Below are 20,394 nucleotides of genomic sequence, written 5' to 3' on the forward strand. Positions count from 1 at the left end.
AAAAGTATTTTTCAAGGGACTTCCCTGGTGGTCCAGTGATCAAGACTCCCGTCTTCCAGTGTAGGAGGGCACAGATTCAATCCCTGGTTGGTGAACTGAGATCCCACGTGAGATGGGGGAGATGAAATGAAGATGGCCATGATATGAAGTCAAGAAAGTATAAAAAGTAAAAAATTATATATATATATATATATATATATATTACTTTATACACACATATCTATGTATTCTTCAAGGCTCTGAAGCAAAAGTCTTTAAGAGGTAAAAGCTGGAGCATGCAGGAGGTCAGAGTACCTGGGCAAGGGGGGCTGAAAGGAAGTCAGGGATGGCCAGGGTAGCTCAGAGCCTTTGAGCCACAGGAGGAAGTCTGGGTTGGTGTTCTCCATGTGTTAGGAAGGCCACGTAAAGCTTTAAGCAGAGGAGGGACCTGGTCTGTTTTATGTTTTTAGAAACCCACTCTGGGGATCTGAGCGGAGAGCCAGGCAGGAAGAAGGAGGATAACAGTGAAGAGTGAGAATCCAGAGAGGAGGGTGTTACAGATGTTCAGGAAGGAGGTGATGGAGGTTCAGACTGAGGCATGACAGTGGAGATGTGCAAGTGAATGGATCTGGGACAAATTTTAGAGACAGAGGCAAGTTTGGACAGCTCCTGCTTATGGAACAAAAGTGAAGGGAATCACGGGTGAGTCCTTGGGGTTGGGAGTGAACAACTGGGCAGAAGATGACAACCTTTAGGGAGACAGGACAGGCTGGGGTGGAGGAGACAGTACAAGGTTCAGAGGAAACCAGGAGCCCAGCCCTCCTGTGCGGCTGCCTTGAGCACGTTCATGTGCCCCCTTGAGCTGGCGCGAAGGACGAAACGGCGGAGAGTGTGGTCTCAGCCTCTGTGTCTCCCTACCCTCTCACTGCCCGTCCTTCTCCTTCTCCCTTGCTAGTTCCTTCTCCTCTTTCTATTGGCAAAAATTCTAAATGGCAGGGTGACCAAGAGCTTGGTCCTTATCCCCTTTTCTTTTCCATCCTCATTCACTTCCAGTCTTTGGCTGTAAATACAATCTATGTGCTGCTGCTGCTGCTGCTAAGTCACTTCAGTCGTGTCTGACTCTGTGCGACCCCACAGACGGCAGCCCACCAGGCTTCCCCGTCCCTGGGATTCTCCAGGCAAGAACACTGGAGTGGGTTGCCATTTCCTTCTCCAACGCATGAAAGTGAAAAGTGAAAGTGAAGTCGCTCAGTCCTGTCCGACTCTGAGTGACCCCATGGACTGCAGCCTACCGGGCTCCTCCGTCCATGGGATTTTTCCAGGCAAGAATACTGGAGTGGGGTGCCATCGCCTTCTCCGATCTATGTGCTGATGACTCCCAAATTTAAATCGCCTCCTGGACCACTTTCTCTTACTGTAGACACATCCAACTACCTGCTCAATATCTCCAGTCAGCATATAATCAGCATCTGAGAATTAACATACGGACACAACGAAGTCCCCTACCTCACCCCAAAGCCCTGCTTCTCCTGCATTTTTCTTATTTCAGTAAATGTCAGCTTCCACCTTACAGCGGTGCCGAATCCCTCCAATTCTCACCTCCTCTGCTCCCCTGACTTCACCCACCATCATCTCTTGCCTGGGTCATTGCAGTGGTCTTCCCACTGCTGCCCTTATCCTTCTTTAGCTTTCTGTCCACACAACAGCAAGGTCCTGTTAGAATATAAATCTCTCCTGTCACTTCTCTACTAAGAATCCTGCAACGGCTGCATCTCAGAGTGCAAGCCAGAGCGCTCACGGTTCCCTCCTGGTCGTACATCATCTGGTCCTCGTTGCTCTTCTGATCTCATATCCTTTGTTTCTTCCCACGCTTGTTGCAGCCCTGTCCTTGAGTGTGCTAAGCATGCTCCCGTGGAGACCTTCTCATCTGCTGTTTTCTCTGCCTGGAATAGTCTTCTCCCAGTCATCTCCATGGCTACCTCCCTACCTCCCTGGTCTTTTTCACACATCACTTTCTTAATGGGGCTTTTTATTTAAAGTGTTAACACCTACCCACCCACTCTGCTATTCTCCATGGTGCATCTCCTTCTCATATTTCACTTATTTACTGCGTATCTCCTCCCAAGAGGCTGTAAGCTCCAGGAGGACAGGAGTTTGCCTGTCTGTTCCCGGCTGAATCCCCAGTGCCCCGAGCCATGCCTCCCTCCTGATAGACACTTTGCCCATATTTGTGGAATGGGTGTGTTCTCTCTTTCCTCTTGGGCTTCCCTGACGGCCTGTGTGCTAAACTGCTTCAGTCATGTCTGACTCTGCAACCCCACGGACTGTAGCCTGCCAGGCTTCTCTGTTCATGGGATTCTCCAGGCAAGAATACTGGAGTGGGTTGCCATACACACTTGGGAAGATGCCAGGGGATCTTCCCAACCCAGGGATCGGACTTACATCTCTTATGTCTCCTGCATTGACATGCAGGTTCTCTCAGACCATAAAAAATCTGCCTGCAATGCAGGAGACCCCGGTTCAATCCCTGGGTCAGGAAGATCTCCTGGAGAAGGGAATGGCTCCCTATTCCAGTATTCTTGCCTGGAGAATCCCAGGGACAGAGGAGTCTGGCAGACTATACAGTCCATGGGGTCACAAAGAGATGAACATGACTGAGCAACTAACACTTCCCTCGTTTAACTACTGCTTTCTGGCATGTTATAAAGCTTTTGTCTTAATTTCTATATTTGCTTGTCTCTGAAGCTAGTCAGACACAATTGAAAAAAGAAAGACAGTTGACAGTCACATGCAAATTGAGCTTCCTGTCTGGCTCCCTCACTCACAAGCTGTGGGACCCAGGACAAGTCACTTTGCCTCTCTGAGTTTTCTTTCTTCCTTTTCTTCTTTCTCTCTCTTTCTTATAAAATACTGAAATCTACCCTACCTATCCCCCAGAGTTGCTGTGAAGGCTCAGTAGAAGAATGTATGAGGTGCAATCAAGGATAGGATACAGCATATGTATAGCTGAGTTCCTTTGCTGTCCACTTGAAACAATCACAGCATTGTTAATCAGCTGTACTACAATACAAAATGCAAAGTTTAATAATAAAATAAAAATGTTGTCCTCTTAACAGAGAAAAAAACCAAATTCTAGTTTCATACTACTTTACCTTTAATATTTAAATTCACTCATTAAAAAAAAACAGGAGTAAGATGTAGTTATCACTGACTAGAGCATCTGCCCCTGACTCAACGCTAGAGGTTTACATATATGACTGTCTCGTTTAATTCTCACACAGAATCAGTGAGATATGAACTCGGACAACTGACCTCATTTCACAGATGAGAAAACTGAAGTGCAGTAAGGATTGAAGTCAATTACCCAAGAGCTGGTCAACAATAGAGCGAGTCTTTGAACCCAAGCATTTTTATTCCATGCCCTGTTCTACTGGCACAAAATAAACATTTTAATGACTGAATGGAGCAATTAAAAGTATTTGATCTGAGGTGCAACTTCTGTCTCTGGATGGTGTGTTTTCTTTAGACTGCTAATTAATGTAGCATTTCCCTTAAGGTCCCCTCCCCATCCTTCAACTCCAGCAAAATTCCTGTCTTCCAAAAGAAAAAGGTATTGTCAGGCATTTTCTATCCTTCCCTCTCTCCCTCAAAGGAAGAAACGGTATCTTATGTCCCCGGAGATTTTTGTTGTACAGCCTAACCACGTCCAGATGGTTCCCTCAAGTTCGGACATCATACTTAGTAAAGTGTTTGCAGTTATCTACTGAAACAAATTCTGGCCTAAAATGCAAACACCCGCTTCCCAGATAACTTATTCCATGCTCTTCTGCCTTGTTTGTCTTATGGCCTTTCTGTGCTAATGAATTTGTAAATGCGGTTTAATTACTGTTTACGGGAAAAATAGCCTCACACAGATCAGTCTCAGTGGGAGCCTTAGCCAAAATGTTGAAGCAATTTGTTTCTAGTGCAAAAACAGCTAATAAATGAGACATACTTTTTAAACATGGGGAAAGGAACTCAAGTTCAGTTTTGAAGAAACAGTGCTTTCTACATCCTGGGAAATAAATCATTCTTTAAGAGAGCAGATTTTAATATCAAAGTGGAGTTTTTTCCCAAGGCCTTGCACTCAGTGATTTGCACAGAACCAAAGTGTTCTCACAGTGATTTGATTGAACGCCACACCAAAGGGCTCTTCTCTAAAGCACTCCCCAAAAGGAAAACTCAACATTACGTGTAAATTCCATAAAATGTTTCGGAGCTCTATAAATCCATGTATTATGTATTACCTTGTGTTTCTGAATTCTTGCCTCTGGCAAGTTGCCAACTTAGCAACTAAATGCAGTTTTGAAATTCTAATACAAACCAGTCTCTCCTACTTCACTTTTTATCTCAAGGGGGGGAGAAAATGACACAAGAGGGAAGTGAACGTTATTGAAAGGTTCACTTTATAAATTATGTTTGTGTTGTGCTTGGAGCTGTGGTTTACTTTTGCTCTTACGTAAAAGGGTATTGGTCTGAATCTGTAGTTTAGTTTTGCTCTTATGTAAAATGGCATTGGTCTGATTCTCCGTAGAGTGTCACCTCTGAAAGTGAGCTCCTTCAGGCAGCTGTTGGTCGTGCTGATGGGAAGAGAATTGTTCCACCCTTTCCGGGGAGCAGAGACAGAGCAGGGCTGATTCTGCTCTGTGCAGAACTCAGGGAGCAAAAGCAGTCAGCTTGGCAAGTCACAAGTATTGCTTGTCATTTCCTGAACTGTGCATATAATGAAGGAAGTTTGAGCAGTGTAAGATTCAAACCCTGCCTTCAAGGAATTTATAGTGGTGGCAACAGAGAGGTACACAGGCAATTCAGTTTTAACAGATCCCAAGGGTGGGGGGAGTTCAGTGAACGTGGTCAACAAGTAGAAGCCTCAGATAAGTTCTGGGCATGCATCGTACAGCATGGTAACTATAGTTAACAATTTGTTGTTGTTCAGTCACTAAGTTGTGTCCAACTCTTTGCAACCCCATGGACAGCAGCAGGACAAGCCTCCTTGTCCTTCACTATCTCCTGGAGTTTGCTCAGACTCATGTCCATTGAGTTGGTGATGCTACCCAACCATCTCATCCTCTATTGTCCCCTTCTCCTCCTGCCTTCAATCTTTCCCAGCATCAGAGTCTTTTCCAACGAGTCGGTTCTTTGCATCAGGTGGCCAAAGTATTGGAGCTTCAGCTTCAGCACCAGCATCATTAACAGTACTCTATTGTATATTTGAAAGATGCTAAAAGAGTAAATCTTAAAAGTTCTCAACAGAAGGAAAATTTCTGTAACCATGTGAGGGTATGGGTGTTAACCAGACTTACTGTGGTGAGCATTTCCCAGTATAAACGTATATCGGGTCTTATGTCATACACCTTAAACTTATGCAATGCTCTATGTCAATTATGTCTCAATAAAACTAGTGGAGAAGTGAAGAAAAGATATCCCAAGACCGAGTCTTAACTACCAAATAGCTTTAGTATCTCAAATAACGTTCTGAAAGCTAGGGCCTCATCTTTGGGGCAAAAAGACTCCTTTTCCAAGAAGATTATTCCATATTTCCCTGTTGTAATTATTTATCTGAGTCATTTCTTCATTCACCTAAGTTATATACAGTGGACCCTAGGGAGATGGAGTAACCTCAACAAGACTCCATCTCAAGGGGCTCACCCTGCATTGGGAGGGAGGCAGACATAAACAAACACCACAAAGTGAAAATCTCAAAGAAATTCGGAATCATGATTAAAATGGGGGTTAAAATCTTTTATATATTCTGTAAGTTTCCAATACAAGAAAAATGTAAAATACAAGTGTAGAGCCCCTTAGTTAGAAGGGACTTATCTTTACTATGCTTATATCATAAGACTTTGGATATGGGAACTAAGCTCACCTCCTCCAAGAAGGCCTCCCTGATAGCACCCAGATCCCCTTTTGGTTCGGGTGTCCTGTCCATGTACTTTCACTGCGCCACGTCCATTCCCCTGGTACCGTGTTTTGAATGTTTATTGTGTTGTCCTCTCACTGCCACCCCCCACTTCCATATATAGGCAACTGAGAATGCCAAAGAATGCTCAAACTACTGCACAATTGCACTCATCTCACACGCTAGTAAAGTAATGCTCAAAATTCTCCAAGCCAGGCTTCAGCAATATGTGAACCGTGAACTTCCTGATGTTCAAGCTGGTTTTAGAAAAGGCAGAGGAACCAGAGATCAAATTGCCAACATCCGCTGGATCATGGAAAAAGCAAGAGGGTTCCAGAAAAACATCTATTTCTGCTTTATTGACTATGCCAAAGCCTTTGACTCTGTGGATCACAATAAACTGTGGAAAATTCTGAAAGAGATGGGAATACCAGACCACCTGATCTGCCTCTTGAGAAATTTGTATGCAGGTCAGGAAGCAACAGTTAGAACTGGACATGGAACAGCAGACTGGTTCCAAATAGGAAAAGGAGTGTGTCAAGGCTGTATATTGTCACCCTGCTTATTTAACTTATTTGGAGAGTACATCATGAGAAACGCTGGACTGGAAGAAACACAAGCTGGAATTAAGATTGCCGGGAGAAATATCAATAACCTCAGATATGCAGATGACACCACCCTTATGGCAGAAAATGAAGAGGAACTCAAAAGCCTCTTGATGAAAGTGAAAGAGGAGAGTGAAAAACTTGGCTTAAAGCTCAACGTTCAGAAAAGGAAGATCATGGCATCTGGTCCCATCACTTCATGGGAAATAGATGGGGAAACAGTGGAAACAGTGTCAGACTTTATTTTTCTGGGCTCCAAAATCACTACAGATGGTGACTGCAGCCATGAAATTAAAAGACACTTACTCCTTGGAAGGAAAATTATGACCAACCTAGATAGCATATTCAAAAGCAGAGGCATTACTTTGCCAACAAAGGTTCGTCTAGTCAAGGCTATGGTTTTTCCTGTGGTCATTTATGGATGTGAGAGTTGGACTGTGAAGAAGGCTGAGTGCTGAAGAATTGATGCTTTTGAACTGTGGTGTTGGAGAAGACTCTTGAGAGTCCCTTGGACTGCAAGGAGATCCAACCAGTCCATTCTGAAGGAGATCAGCCCTGGGATTTCTTTGGAAGGAATGATGCTAAAGCTGAAACTCCAGTACTTTGGCCACCTCATGCGAAAAGTTGACTCATTGGAAAAGACTCTGATGCTGGGAGGGATTGGGGGCAGGAGGAGAAGGGGACGACAGAGGATGAGATGGCTGGATGGCATCACTGACTCGATGGACGTGAGTCTCAGTGAACTCCAGGAGTTGGTGATGGACAGGGAGGCCTGGCGTGCTGCGATTCATGGGGTCGCAAAGAGTTGGAAATGACTGAGCGACCTATCTGATCATATCTGATCTGAGTGTCCCTTAAGGAGGAGGGGTCGCATCTTACTTTTGCATCCACAATGCCAGAAACATCCCTGATATATGGCATGTGGTTAATATTGACTGGCTCTGTGAATGGAAAGATGGGAATCACAGGGTTTTTTCTGTCTAATAAAAGTTGCCTTTATTCCCCACATTATATTAAGTTTTAAAATAAGTAACAAAGGGTATATTTTCTTGTTTCTTGAAATATAAACATATGAAAACATATATTAATAGCATTTTAGACAAAGGTGCATATACAAAATCTAGAACACACACCAAATTGTTGGCAGTTTTTAAGTGTTAAGATTTGAAATGATGCTGACTTTCCTGTATGTATTGCTGTGTTGTTTGCTCTTTTACTATGGGTGTGCTATTACCGTGATAAGAAAATATGAAGCTTTTTGTATCTTAAAAAGAAAAATTTGGCCAGTTTCATAAGCCACAATCATAGGACATAACTTTATGAAACATCATCTTTACTATATAAACACAATGTTGACAGTGATTTGACTTTTTGGCTTTAAATAACTGACCAAGCTTGGTAGCATTTAATGGAATTAGATGAGTTTCTACTTCCCTTACTCATGTCTATCTTTATAATATTCAGAAGATACCCAAGCACTTTATTTGCAAATACTCTAAAGCATGTGACATTATCTCTTTTGCTCTCTCTCTTTTTGATCCTTTCCTTTAATTCTCCCTACTAATACTTGGGTTGGGTATTAGAACCCCGGTCTTTCTAAAGCCAGGCTCAGCCTCTTGCAAATAGATAAGGCAGCACTCAGTAATCATTTCTCTGTGTGTGTATGTGTGTGTCTTTCTTTTTCATTATAAATCTCCTGTCTTTCATTTGGCTCTGTGTCAAAGAAGTATCAGTTTTCACTGATATTTCTGCTCTGCATCTTCTGCCAGCCCCTCTTTCTACATTTTATTGGGCTGACCACAAGGTTGGAAAGCCCTAGACAATGTTATTGAAGTTACACTTTTTTCTTTCTCCCAAAGGAATAATCACAGATTATAAAATGTGCCTCTGAAGAACAGGTTTAGGAAACTCTCTATATTGTATTCTTTTCTGTCTGCAGCTGAATTCTTGCTGTCAAGATGGGAAAACAGAACAGCAAGCTGCGCCCGGAGGTCATGCAAGACTTGCTGGAAAGCACGGACTTCACGGAGCACGAGATCCAGGAATGGTACAAAGGCTTCTTGAGAGACTGCCCCAGCGGACACTTGTCAATGGAGGAGTTTAAGAAAATTTACGGGAACTTTTTCCCTTACGGGGATGCTTCCAAGTTTGCAGAGCACGTCTTCCGCACCTTTGATGCCAACGGAGATGGGACGATAGACTTTAGAGAATTCATCATAGCCCTGAGCGTAACGTCAAGGGGGAAGCTGGAGCAGAAGCTGAAATGGGCCTTCAGCATGTATGACCTAGACGGAAATGGCTACATCAGCAAGGCAGAGATGCTCGAGATTGTGCAGGTACGTAGCCCCTGCCCTTTACAAAGGGGAGAGTGCGAGTCACAGGAAGCACTGGAAAGCCCACAGTATAGCTTAGTGGAGAGATTGCAAGCTGGGGGCCTGCCTGCTTGGAATTTCGGCTAGCCATGGTCTTTGAAAATGTGGAACCCATAAATGAAACAGGGAGATTACACATAGCAATGCAGACTGGTTAGCATCTGTTGGGAACTCAGGAGCTCTGTTAACGCTAGACCCACGTTCTTGCCTGGAATAGGTCACCAGGGGCTTTGCAGTGACTCTCCCCTACTGAGGGACATGCACTCCTCAGGTGGTCATGATCACTGGGGCCACTCCATCCACCCATTGCAATGACCTGCTTGGACCCAGAGCCTAGAGTAATGTTTATGACCAAACTCTGACCTGGGTTCAAATCCTACCTCTTTCAGTCACTATGTCTGTGACTTTAACCAAGTTAGTTCACCTAAGTAAGCCTCAGTGTCCTTATCTGTAAAATGGAACCACAAAAGTACCCACTGCTGTGGGATTATTTTTAGATCGATTCTCCTTGTTCAGTGGTTAGCACAGTGCCAGTTATATACATATATATATAACTAATTATTATCAGCAACATTAATTTCCAACTTTATTAGACTTTTTTTCTTGGTCACAAGGTACAGTTTGAGGGATCTTAGTTCCCTGACTAGGGATCAAACCTGAGCCCCTGCAGTGAAACTGCCAAGTCCTAACCTCTGGACTATCAGGGAATTCCCTAGACTCTTGAATAAAAGTAGAGATCTCTAGTCTAGTTTCTGTCTCATTACAGATATAAACAGTGCAGAATCAAGGCCTCCATCACTTTAATAGGAAGTTCTCCATTTTATTTCCCCAAACCACTCAGGCAGAGTGAATTTCCTAAAAGAACAGGAAAAGGGGCCCTAGTGTTGGCCACATTTTCTGTGGGATCCCAGCAAGCTTTGCAGAGGAGGGAAGGCTGAAGGAGCTAGTCATGGCAACGACAGCTTCCTCAGCAGAGGGTGGGGCCCGGAGACCAACCTCAGGAGCCTGAAACACAGCGTGGGGGAGGGTCAGAAGAGCCTCGGCTGCCGTAAAACCACCTACGCGGGCGAGCAGCCCCAGGGAGGACGCACCGTCCTGGCACGTGCGTGGGACACGAGAAGGAAGTATCTGGCAGCAAATAGCAGGTACAAGAAAGTGGTCATCTGGCTTCCTGGAGGGCTCATCTCGGAGGCTTCATCCCAGGATAGGCTGGGTTCAGAGATAGAGCTGCGGCCCCTGGGAGACCTAGTGGGTGCTGGAACGGAAGCAGGGGGTGTAATACAAAGAGACAGGAGACAGAAAGAACTCAGCTACGTTATGGTAAGGAGGGGATGAGGCTGGAGGTGTGTGACACCTGCTTTTAAGGATCCATGGAAAACAGGGTTACAGGAACTGAGGACGGAGCCTGGGTGAGAGCAACATGACTGGCCTGCTGTTGAGCCTGTGGCTGAGGCCCGGGGTCTGCTCCTGGGAGTGGGACTCAGACCCCGGGGCAGTCAGAGTGACAGATGCACACATCGCAGGAAACCAGACGAGCTCTCCCAGATCCTCCAGCCCCCTCTCCTTTCTGCCTGGGCCGCCAGTGGCTTTCCCTCGCCCCCAAACAGTAACTATCTGGACAAGTTGTGTTGAATGAATCCCCCACAGACAAGAATCTTAAACCAAAAAATAAAGGATTTCTCTCTTTCCCCAAGGATAAATATACAAAAATATTATGTCGACTATAAAAATATAGGGCTTCCCTGGTGGTAGAGTCTGCCTGCAATGCAGGAGACCTGGGTTTGATCCCTGGCTTGGGAAGATCCCCTGGAAAGCGGAATGGCTACCCACTCCAGTATTCTTGCCTGGAGAAGTCCATGCACAGAGAAGCCTGCTGGCTATATACAGTCCATGGGGTCACAAAGAGTCGGACATGACTGAGCAACCAACACACACACACGCACATAAAAATATAGGGAGTATAGAAGAAAAGAAAAGAAAAAGAAAAATTCTCCACAATCCCACTTCACCTACAAAGGGAATCATTACTAATAATTTTCTAACATATCTTCCTGGTCCTCTTTCCATGTATTTAAAAATATCTAATTGATTTCATAATGCATGTGAAATTCTGTACCTTGCCATTTTTCACTTAGCATAATTAAAACATAAGCATTTCTCATACTACTGAAACTTTCAATACAAACATTTTAACGGCTGCATAATGGTCATACAACATAGCATAATGTACCTAATTTTCCCTTATTGGATATTTAAGTTGTATCCAGTCTTTGTTATATATAACACTATAGCTTTAAAAATGAAATAACAAATACGTGATTCTTATGCATGAAGCTTTTTCTATATTTAGGATTATTTCCTAAGAATGGATTCCCAGAAGTGCAATTACTGGGCCAAAGGGAATGAGCATTTCTTTCTAAGACTCTTGAGATAGTCTGCCAAATTGTTTTTCCAAATGTACCTCTGAAGTGAATGAAGGGTGCCCTCTATCTTTGCACCTCTCCAATTGTTCTGAACCTTTGCTACTTAAACAAAACTTCAAATTTAAAACGTGGTTTTTAATTTTAATTTGGGCTTCCCAGTTGACTCAGTGTTAAAGAAGCTGAGTGCCAGTACAGGAGAAGCAGGTTTGATCCCTGGGTCTAGAAGATCCCCTGGTGAAGGAAATGGCTATCCATTGCAGTATTCTTGCCTGGAAAATTCCATGAACAGAGGAGCCCCATGGACTGCTGTCCATGGAGTCACAGAGTCAGACACGACTGATTGAGCGTGCAATTTTAATTAGCTTTCTTTTGTCTCTCCTTTTTACCTGGGAATGTGGTGCTCTGCCCTTGTTCCCTGCCTCCCTGCAGTGAATGGGATGGGTACCTTCTTTTTGGAGAGAATTGCTTCCTGATTGAGATCTAAGAAAAAAAAATTTTCCCCATCAACCATTATGTTTTCACCTGTTTAACATTTTTTGCACAGTTCTCCTGGCTGCAATGGTGTGGTGGCCAGTACTGAAGATGTAGATCCCCAGCCAGGGAGGATGGTCCTCATTACGTGAGTTTATAGGAATCAAGAATTATTCACAAACTCCTTTCACACCTGTGGTAAAACACCTACTAAGTAGCTAGCACCGGGAAAAAATATAAGGAGGAAAACAGACACTCTCCCTGTGGTACTGAATCCACTTTGCAAGGGAGGGTGGAACTTTGCAGAGAATGTGCAAAAGGTGCCGGTAGACACTTGCTGAGCCCTTGCTGACTCTGTGTTCAGAAAGTGATCACAAAAATGAAGGGACATTCCCCCTAACAAGGTACTTTCTCTACTATAAAGCAGCTCTGTCCACTCACAGGCCCACAGTCAGTTTGCAGGTCATAATAGGAAGGACACAGATTCCTTAATAAAGCTTTCATACTCAGGGTTCTTAAGCAGCCTGCAAATGGAAGGTTCAAATTTTCTGAATTGTTTTCCATAGTAACGCACCCTGATGATTAATATTCATGACCATGGAGAGGAAACCTTGCAGCACCCTGAGGCACCTTCCAAATTGTCAGTGAGATTAAATTAAATTTAGAACCATTTTCCTATTAAGGGCTATTTTATCCCATTCTGCTGCACTGCAAACTGATAATTCAGGTATTCTATCTTATTCTTATGCTAATCCCCTGGTTTTCATTGTTTCTGGATGAACTGGAATTTGCTGTAGGATATTACTAAACTCCCCACTCTCCTTTCCTTTCTCCACCCCCTCTTCTGTGAAAGTCTACTCCAGGCCTTGTCACCATCCCAAGAAGCCCTGTGGGGATTCTCATTATTTGATTCTAGCTGGTCCGCACCATTTAGGACAATGCATGTTTGCAGACGCTGCAGTTGCTTTAGGTATCCTTTCAGTTCAGTCGCTCAGTCATGTTCAACTCTTTGTGACCCCATGGACTGCAGCACGCCAGGCTTCCCTATCCATCACCAACTCCCGGAGCTTACTCAAACTCATGTCCATCCAATCAATGATGCCATCCAACCATCTCATCTTCTGTTGTCCCCTTCTCCTTCCACCTTCAGTCTTTCCCAGCATCAGGGTCTTTTCTAATGAGTCAGCTCTTCACATCAGGTGGCCAAAGTATTGGAGTTTCAGCTTCAGCATCAGTCCTTCCAATGAATATTCAGGGCTGGTTTCCTTTAGGATGGACTTGCTGGATCTCCTTGCAGTTCAAGGGACTCTCAAGAGTCTTCTCCAACACCACAGTTCAAAAGCATCAATTATTTGGCACTCAGCTTTCTTTATAGTCCAATTAGCATATCCATACATGACCACGCTTTGACTAGACAGACCTTTGTTGGTAAAGTAATGTCTCTGCTTTTTACTATGCTGTCTAGGTTGGTCATAGCTTTTCTTCCAAGGAGCAAGCATCTTTTAATTTCATGGCTGCAGTCACCATCTGCAGTGATTTTGGAGCCCCCCAAAATAAAGTCTGACACTGTTTCCATTGTTTCCCCATCTATTTTCTATGAAATGATGGGACCAGATGCCATGATCTTTGTTTTCATCAAGAGGCTCTTTAGTTCTTCTTTGCTTTCTGCCGTAAGGATGGTGTCATCTATGTATCTGAGGTTATTGATATTTATCCTGGCAATCTTGATTCCAGCTTGTGCTTCATCCAGCCCAGTGTTTCTCATGATGTACTCTGCATGTAAGTTAAATAAGCAGGGTGACAATATACAGCCTTGACATACTCCTTTCTCTATTTGGAACCAGTCTGTTGTTCCATGTCCAGTTCTAACTGTTTCTTCTTGACCTGCATACAGATTTCTCAGTAGGCAGGTCAGGTGGTCTGGTATTCCCAACTCTTTCAGAATTTTCCACAGTTTGTTGTGATCCACAGAGTCAAAGGCTTGGGCATAGTCAATAAAGCAAAAGTAGATGTTTTTCTGGAATTCTCTTGCTTTTTCGATGATCCAGCAGATGTTGGCAATTTGATCTCTGGTTCCTCTGCCTTTTCTAAATCCAGCTTGAACATCTGGAAGTTCACATTTCACATATTGTAGTTATCCTTTAGGGGTCTGGGAAAATATCTATTTGAAAGTGATGAGATGGAGGCAAGCTGTGGGCCAGCAGAATCATACAGAAATTAAGGCTGTATTTGTTCAAGTAAGTGAAACTGCAGCTCAGCTACAAGTGTCAGTCCATAAATTCCTGGCTGAACTTTTGTCCCTCCAAGACTCAGAAATTCAAGCCATTTAAGGGAAGCCCCAGTGGCTCAGTGGTAAAGAATCTGCCTGTCAATGCAGGAGACGTGGGTTCCACCCCTGGGTCAGAAAGATCCCCTGGAGAAGGAAATGGCAACCTACTCCAGTATTCTTATCTGGGAAATCCCATGGACAAAGGAACCTGGTGTGCTGCAGTCCATGGGGGCTCAAAGAGTTGGACATGACTTAGCAGCTAAATAGCAGCAATGTAAAATGCAAATTCATGATGTTCACCTTCAAATACTAATAATTGGTCAGGGTGAAGATTGGGGTCCAAACAAGTTTATAATAGGCTTGTCAATGAATGAGGGTAGTTGTTTTTCAGTCACCAAGTCATGTTCAGTTCTTTGAGACCCTATGGACTGCAGCACACCAGGCTTCCCTGTCCCTCACTATCTCCTGGAGTTTGCCCAAGTTCATGTCCATTGAATCGGTGATGGCATCCAACCATCTCACTCTCTGCTGCACTTTCTCCTTCTGCCTTCAGTCTTTCCCACCATCAGAGTCTTTGCCAATGGCCTTTTCTTTTACATCAGGTAACCAAAGTATTGGAGCTTCAGCATCAGTCCTTCCAGTGATCATTCAGGGTAAATTTCCTTTAAGATTGACTGGTTTGATTTCCTTGCTGTCCAAGGGAATGGAGATTGGGACCCCATAAATTTTCTAGTTTTTCTTCCCTAATGTTGTTCTCCATGGTTTAACTTTGGTATCCACTGAGTATTGTTGGTGCTAACAGACTGGAATCCCCTAGTTTCTCCTGGCATTGGTAGGGAGGATTTTGTGGTGGACTTTGTAACACTGAAATACACTGTGTTAGTCTCCTCTTTTTGCTATAATGAAGGGCCATACATGTAGTGGCTTTTAACAGCACAGAGTTTTATCTTATGGTTCTGGAGGTCAGAGATCTGAAATCAGTTTCACTGGGCTAAACTCAAGGGGTAGGACAACTTGCATTCTGTCTGAAGGTTTTGGGAGAAAGTCTGTTCCCTTGCCTTTCCTATTTTCTGAAACATTCCTTGACTTGAAGCCTTTTATCAGATCAGATAAGATCAGATCAGTCACTCAGTCATGTCTGACTCTTTGCGACCCCATGAATCGCAGCACGCCAGGCCTCCCTGTCCATCACCAACTCCCAGAGTTCACTCAGACTCACGTCCATCAAGTCAGTGATGCCATCCAGCCATCTCATCCTCTGTCATCCCCTTCTCCTCCTGCCCCCAATCCCTCCCAGCATCAGAGTCTTTTCCAATGAGTCAACTCTTCACATGAGGTGGCCAAAGTACTGGAGTTTGAGCTTTAGCATCATTCTTTCCAAAGAAATCCCACGACTAATCTCCTTCAGAATGGACTGGTTGGATCTCCTTGCAGTTCAAGGGACTCTCAGGAGTCTTCTCCAACACCACAGTTCAAAAGCATCAATTATTCGGTGCTCAGCCTTCTTCACAGTCCAACTCTCACATCCATACATGACCACAGGAAAAACCATAGCCTTGACTAGACGAACCTTTGTTGGCAAAGTAATGTCTCTGCTTTTGAATATGCTATCTAGGTTGGTCATAACTTTCCTTCCAAGGAGTAAGCATCTTTTAATTTCATGGCGGCAGTCACCATCTGCAGTGATTTTGGAGCCCAGAAAAATTAAGTCTGACACTGTTTCCACTGTTTCCCCATCTATTTCCCATGAAGTGATGGGACCGGATGCCATGATCTTCGTTTTCTGAATGTTGAGCTTTAAGCCAACTTTTTCACTCTCCACTTTCACTTTCATCAAGAGGCTTTTGAGTTCCTCTTCACTTTCTGCCATAAGGGTGGTGTCATCTGCATATCTGAGGTTATTGATATTTCTCCCAGCAATCTTAATTCCAGCTTGTGTTTCTTCCAGTCCAGCATTTCTCATGATGTACTCTGCATATAAGTTAAATAAGCAGGGTGACAATATACAGCCTTAACGAACTCCTTTTCCTATTTGGAACCAGTCTGTTGTTCCATGTCTAGTTCTAACTGTTGCTTCCTGACCTGCATACAAATTTCTCAAGAAGTAGATCAGGTGGTCTGGTATTCCCATCTCTTTCAGAATTTTCCAGAGTTTATTGTGATCCACAGAGTCAAAGGCTTTGGCATAGTCAATAAAGCAGAAATAGATGTTTTTCTGGAACTCTCTTGCTTTTTCTATGATCCAGTGGATGTTGGCAATTGATCTCTGGTTCCTCTAACTTTTCTAAAACCAGCTTCTATCTTCAAAGCCAGCAGCAATGGATCGAGTTCTTCTCCTGTTGCCATTCCTCTGGGTATCTCATTCTGCTTCTCCCTTCCACTCATAAAGAACCCTGTGAGTATACTAGAACCACCCAGATAATTCAGAATAATCCCCTCCCCACCCCCAGCTCAAGTTCCTTTTATTCTGGAAGATAACGTATCTACAGGTGTCAGGGATTGGAACAAGCACATCTCTGGGGGGCTGTTATTCAGTCTACTGCATATGTCCAAATGCAGTTATGTTCCTTTTTCCAAAAAAGTAATTTTGTGCTATATCAACATCTGGGCAAAAAAGCAAAAGCCATATAAAGATTTATTTTTAGAATCTTACATAAAGATTTTCATGTCTGTGTGTGTTTTTTTTAAGTGACAAACTTAGGAACATGATTTAGACCCAATATTTTATTATTCCATCAAAACCATCTCTCATGAGTCTTAAACCAGATCACAGTTCTGAAGTTCCCCCTGTGGCAGCAGATCCACTCCTCAGGGGGGCGCTGGTGTCAGCTCATCGCTGCAAGAAGGAGAAGCCTTCCGGCCTCACCTATTTCTCTGTCCTTGAGTCCAGCCAGAGGCAGGTCTGAACACCCACACCCAGTCCAGAACAGGCTGTGTTTGAGGAACCGGCCAGGGAGCATGTGAGTTCCATTGCCAGTTAACATGAATGCTCAGATGATTTCTGGATCTTGAGGGTGAAGGAACTTGAACTTAGGGATTCATCGACAGGATCACAGCCCTCCCTGGGTGCAGGGGAGAATGCAGGAAGAACAGGGAGTGAAACTGACTCTCTTCTGTTCTCAGAAAGTAACTAGGACCCTTGAAGGAACAAATTCAATCCAAATTCAACAAATTCAATCCAAACAAATCCAATAACTACAGGACTGTCATTAGGTAGGAGTACACAAGCTGTGTTGCTTTACTCTTTATCTGAATGAAAATCACAAGCTTAGACAAAAATTGATCACCTGTATCCCAAATAAAGATGAAGGAAGGGAAGAACTAGCATGTGAGAGTCGGTGTCTTGGGCAAGGTGGGTCAGTATCATCTTGCCTCTCTCTTTTTTCTTTTTCTATCTCCTTTTCCTTCTTCTCCTCAGATAAGTTATTTAACCTTTCTGTACATTGTTCTCATGATTTGTGAACTGGAACTAATCATAGCACCTGCCTCTAGAGTAATCGTAAAACAGTTATGACAAGTAGAGTACTTTTCTAGATACAACCCAGTGCCTCTCATGGGGTTGTTGTTGCTGTTCAGTCACTCAGTCGTGTCCAACTCTTTGCAACCCCATGGACTGCAGCACACCAGGCTTCCCTGTCTCTCACTATCTCCTGGAGTTTGCCTAAGTTCATGTCCATTGAATTGGAGATGCCATCCAACCATCTCATCCTCTGTCGTCCCCTTCTCCTGCCCTCAATCTTTCCCAGCATAGGGTCTTTTCCAATGAGTCAGCTGTTTGCATCAGGTGACCAAAGTATTGGAGCTTCAGCTTCAGCATCAGTCCTTCCAAAGAGTATTCAGGGCTGATTTCCTTAAGGATTGACTGGTTTGATCTCCTTGCTGTCCAGGGACTCTCAATAGTCTTCTCCAGCACCACAGTTCGAAAGCATCAATTCTTCAGTGCTCTGCTTTCTTTATTATCTAGCTCTCACATCCGTAAGTGACTACTGGAAAAACCATAGCCTTGACCATATGGACCTTTGTCGGCAAAGTGATATCTTTGGTTTTTAACACACTGTCAAAGCTTTCCTGCAAGAAACAATCATCTTCTAATTTCATGCAGTCACCATCCGCAGTGATTTTAGAGCCAAGAAAAGGAAATCTGTCACTGCTTCCACCTTTTCCCCTTCTATTTGCCATGAAGTGATGGGACTGGAGGCCATGATCTTAGTTTTTAATACTGAGTTTTAAGTCGACTTTTTCACTCTCCTCCTTCACCTTCATCAAGGCTCTTTAGTTCCTCTTCTCTTTCTGCCATTAGAGTGGTATCATCCACATATCTGGATTCTTCTCCCAGCAATCTTGATTCCAGCTTATAACTCATCCAACTCAGCATTTCACAAAATGTGCTGTGCATATAACTTAAATAAACAGGGCAACCAGAATAATATCTCTCATGGAGTATTACTCAGTAAATGCTGGCTACTGCTATTCTATAGAAGTTTCTAGAGCTGGGACAGGATGTTCCCCTGCAAAATAAAGGGAGGTCATTTCCCACTCAAAGGACAAAGTAACAGAGTTTTCCATTAAGTTTTATGTTAAGTTTACCTCATCATAAAATGTATGTTCACAAACCCAACATACAAGTTGGGTTTGTATGTTCACAAACCCAGCTAAACCTCTGAAGGGTGGAACCCACAGAAGAGATGTGCTTGTACAGATAGCTTTAGGAGTACCCAGGCCACTTCAGCTGTTGTCTTTCCCACCAAACACCAGCCCAGCTGGGAAGAAACCAAAACTTCTGGGCTGCTCTGATGCTTATGGGATTTAAGTAGCAGAAAGAGATACCTTTCCAGGAGACAGTGTGGTTGGCACCAGGAATTCACCAAATCTCAGCTGTTGCCCTGAGTTCATGGGTGCACCTCATGCATTCAGACTATTGGGGCACAGATCGTCTGGATTTGTTCTCAAGTTCCAACTAGAGGCTTTCCCAGAGGAATACAGAGGCTAACACAATGTTACCCTTAGCAGTTCTCGGGGAACTCACTTTAATGACCAGGTTGGGATAATTTCTAGTTAGCATATTCATTCCTTGGATGGTAATGATTGCTTTACAGTACTTGGTGTTCAAATGCGTGTTGTCTTAGAATCAGACTCTCCCTCCTAGTTCTGATTCAAGGTTGATTGGCTCTTTTGATGAAGGCAAGTGAGCTTCATAACACCCTAGTCTACAGCTCCACATCTTTTGAATGGATGGAAACGAAAGGAAGGAAGTGGGCTTATGCTGGCAGTCTAAGAAGAGTGCACTGCTTTGGTTTTTTTCACAACATGGGGATTTTTTTTTCCTGATGCACTCATCAGAGTAAGTTACATGTTTCTATGCAGCAATGAGAAGAAGAGAAAGGGAGATTGTGGTGTTGGTCATACAAAGGGTTACTGTCCCCAGACACCAAACAGACTAACAAATTAATCTGACCTAGTCTCAAGAGCACCAACTGTGACCAGTTCAGGCAAACCACATCGTGCATATTTGTGTCACAACAGATCTAAATCAGGGCCAGAAAGATTTGGTTACATTTTTTCTAGAACCACTTCCTGAGTGGTTTTTTTTCTCCCAAAGATCTTTCTAAATTTGTGTCATAGACACCATGTCACTTGCAGTATGTGCCTTGAAGACCTGAAACACAGTTTTTTTTCTGATTGTGAAAAAAAAAAAAAGGAAGTAGGGGTGGTAGTGAGAGCTTCTAGTCCATCTTGACATGGCCCTTGGGGATTCAGCACCAAACTCTTGCCTAATACTCAATTACAAGTGTGGACCACAGATGTTACACTGAATTCAACTTCAGTTTCTTTCCTGGAGAAAATTCTTTAAAGCATTTGTCCAGGCTAGTGACTTTCTCTAAGAACTAACCTTACTGTTTGTTTATCAGTTATATTTGGCTTATCCCTTTCTTATTAGAGGATTAACCATATCATGACAAGCCACATTATAGTTTAAGAGTTGAAGTTAGCCCTCTTTTCCTTCTTTTTTTTTTCCCTTCTGGGACATCTCATCTTCTCAGTGCTTGTGAGTGCTTCTCAGTGCTCAAGCATTGTGTTAAGTATTTTTCATACTGTGTTAGTTTCCTGGGGTTCAGTTCAGTTCAGTTGCTCAGTTGTGTCCGACTCTTTGCGACCCCATGAATCGCAGCACGCCAGGCCTCCCTGTCCATCACCAACTCCCAGAGTTCACTCAGACTCACGTCCATCAAGTCAGTGATGCCATCCAGCCATCTCATCCTCTGTCATCCCCTTCTCCTCCTGCCCCCAATCCCTCCCAGCATCAGACTCTTTTCCAATGAGTCAACTCTTCGCA

General features: G+C 43.7%; 1 protein-coding gene across 4 annotated transcripts in view; it reads left to right on the forward strand.

The window, feature by feature from the left end:
- Positions 1–20,394, forward strand: part of NCALD (neurocalcin delta) — a 470,454-nt gene that overhangs the window by 437,109 nt on the left and 12,951 nt on the right. For all 4 annotated transcript variants that reach the window (XM_055546508.1, XM_055546507.1, XM_055546506.1 and 1 more), the window contains one exon: positions 8,465–8,861. In XM_055546508.1, coding sequence (XP_055402483.1) covers positions 8,484–8,861 — 378 coding nt within the window. In that variant the 5' untranslated portion in view covers positions 8,465–8,483. The remainder of the gene's footprint in view (positions 1–8,464; positions 8,862–20,394) is intronic.

Source organism: Bubalus kerabau, chromosome 14 (assembly GCF_029407905.1).
Source record: "Bubalus kerabau isolate K-KA32 ecotype Philippines breed swamp buffalo chromosome 14, PCC_UOA_SB_1v2, whole genome shotgun sequence".
NCBI classification, from domain to species: Eukaryota; Metazoa; Chordata; class Mammalia; order Artiodactyla; family Bovidae; genus Bubalus; species Bubalus kerabau.